General features: G+C 49.7%; 6 protein-coding genes across 6 annotated transcripts in view; 4 read left to right on the top strand and 2 right to left on the bottom strand.

Moving 5' to 3' along the window:
- Positions 1-3078: 3078 nt before the first annotated feature.
- Pmar_PMAR024885 (hypothetical protein) lies at positions 3079-3816 on the bottom strand (the record flags this gene model as incomplete). Its single annotated transcript, XM_002773560.1, has 1 exon — positions 3079-3816. One exon carries the CDS (start codon positions 3814-3816, stop codon positions 3079-3081), a length of 738 nt encoding a protein of 245 aa, XP_002773606.1.
- A 2493-nt stretch (positions 3817-6309) lies between these two features.
- Positions 6310-9146, top strand: Pmar_PMAR024884 (hypothetical protein). The gene is made up of 14 exons (XM_002773559.1): positions 6310-6501; positions 6548-6632; positions 6678-6773; positions 6822-6919; positions 6968-7721; positions 7792-7926; positions 7973-8008; positions 8062-8136; positions 8185-8394; positions 8442-8509; positions 8563-8718; positions 8770-8845; positions 8893-8990; positions 9034-9146. Exons 1-14 carry the CDS (start codon positions 6329-6331, stop codon positions 9086-9088), a joined length of 2115 nt encoding a protein of 704 aa, XP_002773605.1. The 5' UTR covers positions 6310-6328; the 3' UTR covers positions 9089-9146.
- An 839-nt stretch (positions 9147-9985) lies between these two features.
- Positions 9986-10562, top strand: Pmar_PMAR024883 (hypothetical protein; the record flags this gene model as incomplete). The annotated part of the gene is made up of 3 exons (XM_002773558.1): positions 9986-10260; positions 10336-10461; positions 10511-10562. 3 exons carry the CDS (start codon positions 9986-9988, stop codon positions 10560-10562), a joined length of 453 nt encoding a protein of 150 aa, XP_002773604.1.
- Positions 10563-11360: 798 nt separating this feature from the next.
- Pmar_PMAR024882 (hypothetical protein) lies at positions 11361-11568 on the top strand (the record flags this gene model as incomplete). Its single annotated transcript, XM_002773557.1, has 2 exons — positions 11361-11485; positions 11535-11568. 2 exons carry the CDS (start codon positions 11361-11363, stop codon positions 11566-11568), a joined length of 159 nt encoding a protein of 52 aa, XP_002773603.1.
- Positions 11569-11608: 40 nt separating this feature from the next.
- Positions 11609-11906, top strand: Pmar_PMAR024881 (hypothetical protein; the record flags this gene model as incomplete). Its single annotated transcript, XM_002773556.1, has 2 exons — positions 11609-11659; positions 11793-11906. The coding sequence occupies 2 exons, from the start codon at positions 11609-11611 to the stop codon at positions 11904-11906; spliced, it is 165 nt and encodes a 54-aa protein (XP_002773602.1).
- Positions 11907-12791: 885 nt separating this feature from the next.
- Pmar_PMAR024880 (hypothetical protein) overlaps positions 12792-13063 on the bottom strand; it is a gene marked incomplete at both ends in the record, with an annotated part of 1756 nt that continues 1484 nt past the window's right edge. Inside the window, one exon of the mRNA XM_002773555.1 lies at positions 12792-12957. Coding sequence (XP_002773601.1) covers positions 12792-12957 — 166 coding nt within the window. The remainder of the gene's footprint in view (positions 12958-13063) is intronic.

The raw sequence follows: 13063 nt of genomic DNA, 5'->3' as shown, positions 1-13063 counted from the left end.
GTCTTATCTAGATCCCACAAGGTATCATCTAGATCAAACAAGAGTAGCCTAATCGGAGGCCTAACACTGCCACTGACAACCTTTGGTGCCGACCTCTGCTGTTGGTCAGTATGACGATTACTACTATAAGCCATTTAACTATGATACAATGCTCATAAAAACTGCAACTACACAATCCACCAAGCTCTCTGTCCCCCACCAAGTCTTGCCACTCTATATGTGCTGAAGTCCTGAGCATGTTCTACAGCATTTCACCCCAGTCCAATAGGAGCTAAAGAATGAGTGACGATAGTACGGCCATCGTCACTACTATCCACACTAGTTTTCCACGAATTACGCGGCTGGAATAAGTTCTAGGTCAAAACTCTGAGTTGTCTGGATACATTACCATATAGCGTTGCTACCCTTGACACTATCCGAAGGACTATGTAGGAGACTGCTGTTGTTGCGGATAGTATCTCCCAAAGCATTGAGCCACCCTTGGCTCCCTAGGTTCGTGAAAACCGACCCAGAGTCACCGCTGAGTACCTCTACGTGCTTGTACAGACTCTGCCGGCCAAAACTTCCACGTGCGGTGGGAATATTGCTGAAAACATACACGTCTGCCTTGCCGAATTCATATTTTTCAGCATCTGTCATTGATAGTTACTACATCCCGTGAGGAGATACCGCGTAGTACCCCTACTACGAGGGGCATCAAACTCCACCATAGCAAACGAGTCGATAGGCCGAGGACACTACAACAGCGTTGTAAACAAGAATAACAACGCTTAACACGAACACTACAAGCTCCACACATCTGGGCGAACACCTCACTCTCTGAAGCAAAGACTATGCCCTGAGAGTCCAAGGTTGGAACTAGCATGTCCCCGGTGGGCCTCCAATATTTACCACCTCGACGACCTTCATCCCCTTTTCTATTCTGAGTTCGTAGAAAACTCATTTTTGTCCGCAGCCAGCGCTTTGGACGGGCGGCGTGGCGCCCGAGAATGGTGATGACGATCCGACGAGGAGCGCCGATCACGACTCATTACAGAGAACCCCCCTATCCCTGCCTAATTAGACTCATCTCACTGTCCCATACACCCTCCAGAAGCCCTCAACTAGCCCACCATGTGTCTAAGTCTACCAAAAGCTCCCATCCCGAGTTCGCCCTGATAGGTTCGTAAGACGACATCTACTAGCCGACATACCCTTGATACAGCCTCCAGCTCCCACATGACCAATGTTGGAATATGCGTTCGCTTTCCTCAGCTGAGCTCAGCAGATTCCTCACCAATAATAGAAGTTCACTCACGAATTCGGGTAGAAGTGCCGAGAAGCCAATGAGAACTTCCCTAAAATTCCTCCCAGGAATCGTAATTGACCATCAGTGGACATTCCCCCCTCCACCACGTCAAATGCCTGTCGAGGAGCATCACCACATCGAAATTTACAGAAAAATGTTGTATGCCGGGATCGAACCTGAGAACACAGGGGCACCTATGCCAGAGGGTTACATTGATGAGGATACCAACAAGGTCCGCCAGGGTGCCATTGAAGCAATCCGAGAATTCTCCTGCAAGGATCGCTTCTCAAATCTCCCAGTATTCGGGCTTGCAATGTGTTGATAATTGCCATCCCAATCTTTTTGACATATGAATGTCTCTGCTTCGTTCATTACCACGACACTGGCCCCTGGGATTTCTCGCTGACCCTGGGAATCGGTGCGCAGCCGCTTGGTTCGCCTGTCAACGACCAACGTCTCAACCCAGCGTCGACTGTGTTGGAGCGGCCATCGAGACGAGCCTTCCCGTGAGAATATCAGGTATTGCCAGGCTCTGTGTGTTGTCGGACCTCCCCCGATGTTAGATACGTAGAACCCTAAGCTAGTCTCCTTTTAGTGCATCCTCTGTTCAGGACTTTATCCAGAGTTTATTCCTTAAGCATTCTCACCTAGGAGCCCAGGCGATCGCGTACTCGAAGCAGCAAGAGAATGATTAGATGATCCATAGCTGGGAGCGCAGGCCATATCCGTTTCGCTCCCCGATATCCAAGTGTACCGTTTTATCGGATTGTGTCTAGGTCCTACTCTCCAATATTGGAGGCTCCCAGTTTGGTGCACGCATGCGAGCAGTGACCATGCGTGCTATACGGTCGACGTGTCATGGTGGCGCGCCTTGCGCGTCTCCGAAGTGCGTCAGGCGAGTACATGCTTCCCATAGAATGATGCATTTACTCTCGACTGTTCCCCGTGAGTGCGTATTTTAAGCGAGTGAGCAAGAGAGAAGTAAAGCAAGAGAGATTATTTGAGATGATCGATAACATTCTTTCATATAGTATCTCAAAATTTCCTACACAGCATCATCTCCCAATGGGAGGAGTGTGTTGAAGAGAGTCTTGGATGTGCGTTTGTTTCCAAGCTGATAGCCTTGGAGGTATTCAGTTACTGTCTCGAAAGCCGACGAGAATAACAGAGGGGCGAGCGTCTACTGAGCGCTGATCCTATCAGTGATGATCCTACTTCACTCAGCTCGGAGAATCAGCACAAGTGACATTTCTTATCCATACAGCACAACGATAATGAAATCTAGTTCTCTTGAGGTCTTGGATCTCCTCGTTGTAGTGATGAGCCTCGTCTCGAGCCAAGATCGAAGAGATGAATGAGGCACTTTTAGCTGTGAGCTTCAACGACGTAGCTCTACCAGGTGCTCCGGGACCTCTTGCGTGGTTACGGCGTGTTCAAACTCTCTTCGTAGGTGGGCGGAGGCGGAGGATAAAGCTCATCGTATCTGATGATGAGGATATGGACTGGTCATCGTGGGAGTACGATGATCGTCTTACGAGGGAGGTTGTTCTTCGTTAGTAGATGAGTGGGGCGGAGCAGAAGCAGTATGATAAGGAGGAGGAGTCGCGGCGTCCGCGCTGAGGAACTTTGAGGTCTCGTCAAGATACTATGGCGGGTAGTAAATCATTCACACCAACAACGACTGCCGCGGATCAACAGCTCACCTCGATGGGCGTCCATCTCGCCTGATGAGCCGTTCAGAAGGGTAATACCTGTAAGATGTCCGGTCTCTGGCTCTCTCTCCACAAGGCTCACAAGTGTTGAAGTTGTTGTTGGGGTTTTATCCTCGTATCGAACAGCATCACAGGTTTCCCTCCGGAAGTGATCATGACGGCATCAAAGAACTCGTTCCGGGAATAGAATTCGAAGAAAAATGCTTCCGCTTGTGTCCATGTAGATGCGTCAGCACCATGGCCCCGAGTAGTGTCCAGTTTCATGATGTTGTTCACTGTTCCCAGAATAGGTACAGTCTCCCACTCACCATTCTCTCTCTTGATTTTGAAGATTGCTTTGAGCTGTCGAACGGGACGGTCCCGACCAGTAAGCTTGCTCAACCCCCGCCGGGAAGCCCGACAGTTGAACTCCTGGACGTCGACTCTCCAAGGATCAGGGCTATGGCTCTCGAAAGTCCCCACGAACATCCCGTCCCGTTGGCAATGCGGTAAGTTGAGCTTTTGCATTGCAATTGGCTTCAGCTTATCAAGATGGTAAAACCTGGACGATCTGCGCAGCCTCACATAGAAAGATGTTCCTTCAACACTATTAAATATCCTCTGGTAGTCCATCCTGGCTTCCTGCGATTCTCCTATCGAGCACATCTCGGTGTCCACACGAATATAACCTTCTGATCCTGTTGAGTCCTCGGGGACGTCCGTAACGGTGCATACATCGTCCACGAAGCGAGTATAATTTGGGCGCTCGGGATTGATCGAGGCGCCGTGCATTGATAGAGTCGTTAATTGCCCTCCCTTCTTCCTGCCAATGCACATGTGTAGTAGTTCAAATTGAAACTCGCAGTAATATTTATACTCCGCCTCAACGAGAGCTGTCAGGGTCATACCAAGGCACGCGGTGTAGGTTCTCATCGGTAGGGAAAAACTGACCGAGGTTTACATATCGTTACAGCTTCCAAGATTGACTTTATCAGATCACCAAACTTGCTCACAATGTGAGCCTCACATCACTCAGCCCGACTCCTCCCTAAACCACTAAGGCTTCTACCTGTAGAGGTAGGCCTAATCTACATGACTCATGCGATAGCGCAGATCCATTCCCAGGATGCGATCACCAGTGTTCATCTTGGATCGCTTGGGATTGGCGAACACAGCACAGATCGACAATCGTAACACAGCATTAGCAGCCGAAGCAGATATCAACATCAATAAACACAATAAGATGACTCTACATAAAGCATAGCGACATGAAGAGATGCGCAGTAAAGACGATGCGGCCTGTCTGGGATGATGCGGGGAGATCCTGCCAAGAGATCATTCGCTCTGTCTCACTGAGTAGAATCACTTATGACAGGATTCAAACACCACTATATAAAACTAGTATTGGTTCGCTCACGACCGTCGATGATGTTCACCCCAGACGCATCTACATTCTTCCGGGTGAGGACAAATCGACATAAAATCCCCACATCATCACACGAACTGAACAGCTACCACATCATAGTGCCGAAATGACACGCTCAACTTGTAGAGTATTAGGTAGTTTCGATATGAGAAAATTTTTAAAATTCCAGGAAGAGTTATTTTTTGTCCCTCAAGCAACAATTGTCCATACACTTGAGTTTTCGACGCATGCGTTGTTATGGCTCCTGGGAAAACTCACGTCGAGATGAGTTGAGCGACGAGCTCTGCCATTCACTCCCTCCCTGGAGAAACTCATTGACGAGCCCTTCGAAACCTGAGAGCAAACCTCACACACTGCTCCATGTGAGTCCTTTCTAATCTTACGATTCCGGCAGCTTGTCGTGGTTCCTGAGCATTTCTTCTCCTTTCCTGTAGAGCATATACGACTTCCCTTCTAGGGTTACCATCAGACCGTATTGTGTATCTTCAGTTGGGAATTTGAAGAAGAGGGCCTCGGCCGTAATCACTTGTCCCGACGACAACCCTCGGAGAACCCGTACCCGCCCTCCCAAACGTGTGCTTGATCCCTCCAGTATAAATGTGGACCCACGTTCGTGAACCTCAATCAGAAGATAATTGTGCGGATGGGCGTCCAGGGGGGCGAACGGATCCTCCTGCACCTTCGCCGTCAACTTCCGCGGGGAGTTCGTCCCGAACTCAGCAATGGGTACTCGCCCTCGTAGTGGAATATCATGGATAGAGATCGGCATGATACGTGAGAACCTCTTCGGTTCGTCACGATCCGTGAAGTTCACATCAATGTAGCCAGAATGTGGCGCAGAAGAGTGGAGATCCACCTTCTCGAACATAATGGGGTTCTCGGCTGGCCATGGGAATTTCTCAGTATGTTGCAGAGTCCACTGCCCGCGCCCCTTTGCCTTGAGGGGGTGCTCGTTACGCTGAGCGCTCCAGCTAGTGCTTTCATAATACGGTACTCGCGGCTCGTCTCCGTATACAAAAACATTGTGCAAGGAGATCCCATATAGTCCTTCGTTTTCAAGGGTCCGAAAGCAGACTGATTGGAGCGCGTCGCTAAAACGACAATAGTACTTGAAGGGGCTTTTGAGGCCACCCAACGCCGTCCCGATAGTCACGACTTGCAAGAATGTTCCAAGGGCCATTGACAACGATTTGACGGATGAAGCCTGTGACTAACATATATCTCTCAATTATTCGCATGCTCTACCCCGTGCCCATATGAGCATTGACGAACACAACGGAGATCCATGGTAATCAGATAGCATACTAACGGTGACAACGATGGACACAAGACGACACCCATTGGAGACGATGCCCTTTGCATTGGCAAGACACCATTCTTGACGATAATAAACCACCGCATTCCGACTGTCTAAGGTCTATACAGGACTATACGGTCACTTCACGTCGTTGAGTGCTCCGTGGCTACTGCAACTGCGAGACGTCTCATCTCGACTCGGCTAAGTCGCTCGGTACACAACAGATATAAAGATATTATCGATGCTCACGGGAAGCCCGATTCGCGATACTCCAACGAGTCAATTGCTGCTTCTGGTTGTGTTTGCGCCATGCTCGAGCAGCTCCAGCAACTAGGCAGCGCACGAAGTTAGTTTTGTTGGAAGAGACAGATTCCAGGAATCGATCAACTTGCGCCGCGTTTAGTGCAAAATTCAAGAAAAATAATACAGCGGAACGTCCTTCTCTGGGGATCGAACCTGCGTCAGAGGTTAGCGCATGATTAAAGGCTCATGGCTGCCGACACTGACGCTCATCCACCTCACTAAAAGCCGACTATGCCTTCAGAGGTGTAGGCCTGACCACGGCTCTTTCCCATCGTAGCCCATGCCCTCATAATTTCTCTCTAACAGTACTCTGTCAATGCAGTATGTCATCGTTCACTCTTTCCTCACCTGATCTGCATCCGATGGTCACCACTGCAAGGTCCACTGAGGGTAGCTCAATGAATACCGGGACTCTTTGTGACACGAATGAGCCTATGGAGGAGGTCTTCCGAATCCGGCCCGCGGATAGGGATAATATCAACCTCGCTGACTTCGAGTATGTCACTCGCAACCTCTCGGGTCTACACGTCTCCTCTTGACAGGTCCTTGGCGGAGATGCTATGGTCTCCTCAGCTCATTATAGAACTCGATGCGGCCAAGCTGAGCCACTTGGATATCCTCAGACTAGTGAGCTATAGGGAGATGCCTCCTCACAAATATCGACGTGTTTAGACCAGAAGTTGGACTACGTTGGCACTAAGAACGGGTCTTTCAGCCCGTCAAGTGAACCTCACGTCCCTCGGCGCGAGCCTCTCGAATCTCCACCAAGTATGAGAGTGATATCAACCCATAATGCTGCAGCACTGCCGCGCTTAGGTGGAGGCCCTGCGTAGGGTGTTCGATGAGACCGCTGCTGCTGCTGACTCGCGACGAGCTGATCCGCCGCAAGTCATTTGCCACACTATCTTCATAGCGTGAGATTCCACACCTCTGAGAGTCTTATCGTTACCATCTTTTTGCAGATTTCCCGGTATCGACCAAGTCACCAACGAGGTGGCCTCACATTGTCTCCGCATGGCCAATGTAGTTGTCTTGCCTGCCAAAGACGGCTCACTCGTGACCATCTCAAAGCCGACTCTGCGAAACCTTCAGGACATCCCACTGTCAATTCGTAACACAGTCATTGGCACCATGAAGGGAGCCTATCCAACTGTGGTCCCACAAGCCGAAGCCTCGACCGCTGGAGGCTTTATACAATGCGACTCTTGCGGGAAGATGCGTTTGGTTGATCGAATCGCCTTGGCGGTCTCGCAGAAATTGCGGAGGTTCGATTGCGGTATGTTGGAGAATACGCGGTGCATGCAAGCAGATGAGTGGAGGCCACAGTATAGTCCCTTCGCGGGTGCTGATGGAGTCCCTCCTGGAGCCGCCCAGAGAGTTGACTACACCATCAAAGAGACTAAGCCAAAGACAAACGTCAGCGGAGCGAAGCTTGTGGGAAAGAGTGCAGCAGCAGCAGCAACAACCAAGCCGAGGGTGCGCTTGTCCTCATCCTCTATGAAGAATGGGAACCAGAAAACTGAAATTCCAACTGTTGAGGTTCCAGTAGTTCCTAGGCAGGATAATGATGCTCTCGTTGGAGGGGGAGGTGTCTCTGAGGTCAAGAAGCGTAAGCGTAAGTCCAACACTAGGGAGGGACCAGTGAAGACTTCTGGGGAGGATCATCGACCTTCTGTTGCTACGACCAAGAACAACAGTGAGGCGGGGTGGTTCAGGGTAATACTGGGCTCGGAAGAGCTGATGAGGAGTGTGAGCGTGGTGAAGTGGCTTGAGTGTGGTATGTCAGTGCACCAGCTGCCGTAAATGGAGGAGAGTACACATAGATGATATGCCAACCATTGAGGGGAAGGACACTTTCGTTTGCGCTGACCTCTATGAAGGTTCTTGTGATAAGTCCGACGACTGGGAAGAGGCCAGACGGGTGGGCCTCATATCGGCATTTATAAAGAGATATATCCTGTCCTTAGGAGCTGCTGTATTGTAATCCACGCGGGCGCTTTGGGGTGAGTCTTTCTACCATCACGTTATCCAAGGCAGTGTTCTTCCTTCCTACTAGGCTAAGCCTACCTCGGTACGGAGAGGGTCTCTGAAGGGCACCACTGATGACCAAACATCGACGACCGTTGTAGAGGTACTTCTCTAGCCGTCTCGTGTTATTGTTATTCTGATACTGTGTTAGGGCCCTCCGCCTCCTCGATTGAGATATGCTGCAGCCGAGTATGAGCCGCCACCACCAAGGAAGTTGCGAAAGACTTTGAATCCAGTCGAGGTGGACGAGGCTTTGGCCCGACTGAGTGCTGATGATGAAGGGAATATAACGACGCTTCATATTGCTTGCGGACCTCTGAGTGATGAAGATAAGCCCAGTGGAGTGGAGATTCCTGAAGAGGTGGTGAAAAACGACAGGTGTGGGTGTCGAACCCGCGACCTCCTCAGGTCCTCAGTGACGAGGCTTCTATACGAACCTTCTTGCATGCATTGAAAAACGCAAAAAATCTGCTGAGGTTTGCGGAGCTCTCTTCTGTTCGCATCTCGAGTCGGACCCAGATTTCATTAGGTATATAAGATTTCCTACTTCCCCAACATCATCATTTCTGCAAGCCTTCAACCAGGAGCACCTCGAAATGCTGGTAGACCTGCCAATACGCTGGAGGACGATCACACATATAGACTTTGGCGCACTGGAGCAAGGCAAAGGGAAAGTCCAAATACTGTGAGATGGGTCGGGAGCCTCTGCAGCTGATCCGAGAGTTGGTCATTTTAGACGGCCTCTGCTGGGCATGCTCTCAAAGTCGGGCCTCACGCATATCAATGTTGATCTCAGCAGTGCCACTGAAAAGGTGGGGGCCCCTGTGCAGGGGTGATGCTAAGAAGTTGCCTTGGGTAGGCTGTGAAGGCACTTGGAGAGAAAACAATGAAAAATCGAGAGAAGTATTGGAAAGGTTTCGAGGACGAACTTGAGACATTCACGGCAGCCACTAAACGGTCAGACCCTCATCGTCTTTCGCATGAGCATTTTACCCCGTAGATTTACCCCGAAGTGGTCTTGTGAGGACCCGGCCGCTGGTGAGAAGACTGAGTAGTGCATGTTGTTGTTATAATTTTTCAACGAGATCGTCGTCGTCGTCATCAATCATCGGTGCGTCACTCGTAATTTCGTTAACCCGAATAGCTGTTGTGTTGTCACATAGTGGGAGGAAGTCACAAGACAAAAGCTCAACCTAGATAGGATAAACGGTTACATACAGAGTGTTGTCAAGGAGAATGCCCGATTATGGTATATCAAGGAGTCGTAGTGAAACTAATGTGGAGCTAGCCGGAAGTAAGAGTGGAGCCGTCTTGTAAACGGTATAGACCGTGGCAACGACCGCGTCTTAGGCCCAGCATTATTGACTCGTAGTAGCAGTTGCTGCTGCCAAGTCGGTCCTCAGCAGCGCCCCTCCCATCTGGCAGCAGCACCTGCATACAGTTTTGGAGCTCCTCGACATGTCCTTGGGAAATTCAAAGTGGGTACGCCTGCCGTCCATGGAGTAAGCTTCTCTGTAGATACCATATCGCCTGGCTTACTCGAGGGCATCTTATGTGGAAAGTTCTCAGAGTGTGGTAAGGGACTACAGTGAGGATATTTCGAGTACTCCCTGTCTGTGCTGGAATATATGTTTGCTGAGGTTCCTCACCTATTATAGGAATTTGGGTAGAAGTGTACAGTAACCAACGAGAATTTCCTCGGAATTTTCACATTGTCACCGATACGTGTAGTTGACCATGTGCATATCCCCCCCTCCACACACACTGCCCTCTCTAGATCCATAACATCCCGGGGCCAGGCGCCTACGAGAAGCCTTCTACTATCAGTGTTGGGGCCTCACAAACGACAAGGCATGCTCCGCGGTTTAGGTCGGGGCTCTGGCCAGAAATCCCCTTAGTGATTTATCAGCACTTAGTTTCGGCCTCTCTCAAGCTCCACGGTTCCCTGAGAGATGCCACTCGAAGCTCTACCATGCCCAAGCGTGAGGGATGCCTCTCGTCCGGGTGTGCTTGGATTGGACCCTAGATACCCTTTTGGGCAGGACTCTTCGGCTGAGGGCCCTGGTGCTAGTCACTACTTCGGTGGTGATAAGGATCTGGGAATGCAGTCTAGAAGAGCTCCCAGCTACTCTCTGGGGGATCGCAGGGAAAAGTATCATATGAATTGTAGGGGCTATTGGTGGAGGCCCACGCCTGGTCCTGATGCTTATAAGATTGAGGGGAAACGGTGAGTCGATCATCGTAGTCATCGCGAAAGCTCTCCTCAGGTCTCAACGGGTTCGTGAGGCATCTCTTTTTGTAGGTACTGTAACGATTTCAACAATTCTCTGAAGTCCCCAGCCTTCACAGTCGGTCGAGAGGAGGGTCGGAAAAACGCGGTCGCCCTTAGGACCAGCAGCGCCACAGGGCCTCATGTGGGGCCTGGGAAGTGAGCAGGCAGTTGCTCTCGAACGCTAATTCCAGTCCGGCCTTGCCAGATACGATCATGTGACGTCATTGATGACCTCGCCGAGTGGGAAGACCTTCTGAACGTTGATTATAGAGCATCTGACAATCAACTTTAGTTTACCAATCCCCCCCTGCAGTTATTCCCAGTCTTTGAGTTTGTCTCTTTATTGGATCATGACACTCTTGCAATGTCTACTCGTATGCATTATCTATCATGCCTCTAGTGTGAGGGCTCATGTTGGAAGACTCTACTGTAGCCCTCTTACTAGCCCAAGGGTTCTATGTGCAGTGGAAAGTGCCAATGTCCACGATGGAAAGGTGTTCACTGCGTGGAGGCTGAGTCACTTGATCTCGCACATCACTGAGCTCACAAAAACACCGATCGATGAGGCCCTAGCAAGTCACTTCAGTATCGGCCCTTTGGTATTGAGGAGGACCAAGACGGCAGACCCTCCGGTCATCAGAACCATCCGTCATAAGAGCGGCTCGTGTCCGGTGAAATACGGCCACGCTATTGTGACCGTCGGAAAATCTTGTTTACACGTGCCTGGTCTGGTGAGCTTCACTGGTGACACTTTGTTCAGTTTACCCAAACGGTTTGACAACTCTTACGCGTGTGAGGCGGAGGCTTGCGCTGGGATGCTCCTCCGACGTGTCACCCCTGTGTCACTGCCATCTAGTACTCCTCCGGTGAAGATAGTTTTCAAGAGCGATGAACCAGAAGTGACGCTAGACTTGTTATTAAACACGACTACCTCCTCAATGAAGGGCACAATAACTGATGTGATATATGTTAGGAAGGGTCTCTATCTAGATGAGGAAACAATGACGGTAGGCTTCAGCGGCTCATCAGAAGCTAATGCCGAGGCATGTCGCCTAATGACCGCGGGGAGCCCCACCAGAGAGGTCTTCGGCCAGGCAGTAGTGTTCGCTGTGGAGGGCGAGTACATCCTCTTCCTTAAACGACAAGGTTCGGGGTTCATCGTACTGAGGGAGAAAAGTAGGTAGGCCGCCTCTTCATGTGCTCTCATCGAGGTTTTATTATTCTATCAGGGAGGAGATCGGCCCTGAAGACTGGGTCATGTGAGTTACTATCAAAAGGCAACCCTACATGTTAGTGCCTCCTCATGTTTCAGGGTAAACCCAGAAGGGCCGACTACACCAAGGAGTGCATCTACGTGAGTACAATTCAGCAGCCTGTAAGATTCCTTCACGTGTGGTTCAGGTTGGGAAGAGCAGAAGACGATTGGCTGATACTGTGGGCCATCGGAATATCCCAACTAACGTTCGTCGCATGCTTTCATCCCTCAGGAGCTCACGTCTGTTTCCGCCTCATTCGGCCAGTTCGATGAAAACATGAAGTCATTCGGTGTCCTTATGAACCTCCGTTGTATCGCCAACACTTGTCCATTGTTGTACGTGTGAGATCTGATGTAACCAGCACTGCTGCATTGTTGAGTTTCCGTAGTATCATATCAATTCCATTGTAGTCGAAACTACATTCATTTACTCAATAACATCGACTAGGTTCGAAAAGTTGTTGTTCCTTCTTGACTGCTTCTACAACTCATCCGATTTGGACCTGAGCGCTGATTTATACTCACCTTCATATCTGATCTACATATTTCACAACTTGGTACCCTCTTTCCAAAGATATTTGTAATTTATATACTCTATTAAATCTGGTCATCAGAGCCTTTGTCAAGGCATGGACCAAACGTTCTAAGCCTCCAACGATTATACACTCTTTGTTGATCATATAGCCTCTACGAAGGCCAATCAAGGTTGGGGAGCGATATTGGAATATATGTTCGCTTTCCTCAGCTCAGCTCAGGAGTTCACCCACAAGTTTGCACGCTAGTACGGGCGGAAATGTAGAAGAATCATTTCGAATTCCCAAAAATTTCCATGATTTTTTTATATTGTGGTTGCCCACGTGCATATTTTCCCATATTGCCTAGAAGTACCAGCTCAGTCCGCGTCGTGTTTTATACTATTCAACTCAAAAGCCATCCACACATGATGAAATTTGATACTCATAGTCAGCTCCTAGTATTATAGCTACAAATAATGTGGGAATACGATTACAAGTCATCATCCACTATTGAAGTGGCGGCGATGAGGACCTCCCAGTTGTGAGAGGGGTCTCGGAAGATACGGTCTCTTTGGTCTTCGAGCGTCGTTTCTGAACGATCAGTTTGTTGTAGTCGCTACTGTGATGGTGTTCTTCCATAGAGTCAAGAAGACCAATGTCTCCAGTTGGGCGCGGTCTGTCAAGACATAGTCGTCTCAAAGCAGTTCACTAACTCCCTACCTGGCAGCGTATTTAGCAAGGCCGATGAAAAGCCCCTTTAGGGGAGAATTGGCCAACAGAATACCAACTCCAGCGGCCATGACCAACACCCAGAATGGGAGGAAGCATAGGACCACACCGGCACCAAGGAGACCCAAGAATACCTTCTTGGAAAGCTCATGTCTGAATATAAACACATATGATATTTAACCCCCCTAAGATGTTACCTCCATAGATGATCATTCTAGCCACGCCACGACGTCCACGATGGTCTTGAGGGTCGGCTGGA

The sequence above is a fragment of the Perkinsus marinus genome (genome assembly GCF_000006405.1).
Source record: "Perkinsus marinus ATCC 50983 genomic scaffold scf_1104296958752, whole genome shotgun sequence".
Lineage (NCBI taxonomy): Eukaryota > Perkinsozoa > Perkinsida > Perkinsidae > Perkinsus > Perkinsus marinus.
This window is presented reverse-complemented; position numbering and strand designations above follow the sequence as displayed.

Excerpts from the sequence above, each read along its gene's own strand:
- Pmar_PMAR024884 (XM_002773559.1), top strand. The coding sequence starts at position 6,329 with ATGTCATCGTTCACTCTTTCCTCACCTGATCTGCATCCGATGGTCACC. Across the intron at positions 6,633-6,677 it reads ACTTGGATATCCTCAGACTA|ACCAGAAGTTGGACTACGTT; the intron begins GTGAGCTATAGG and ends CGACGTGTTTAG. Across the intron at positions 8,846-8,892 it reads TCAGCAGTGCCACTGAAAAG|GCTGTGAAGGCACTTGGAGA; the intron begins GTGGGGGCCCCT and ends TGCCTTGGGTAG.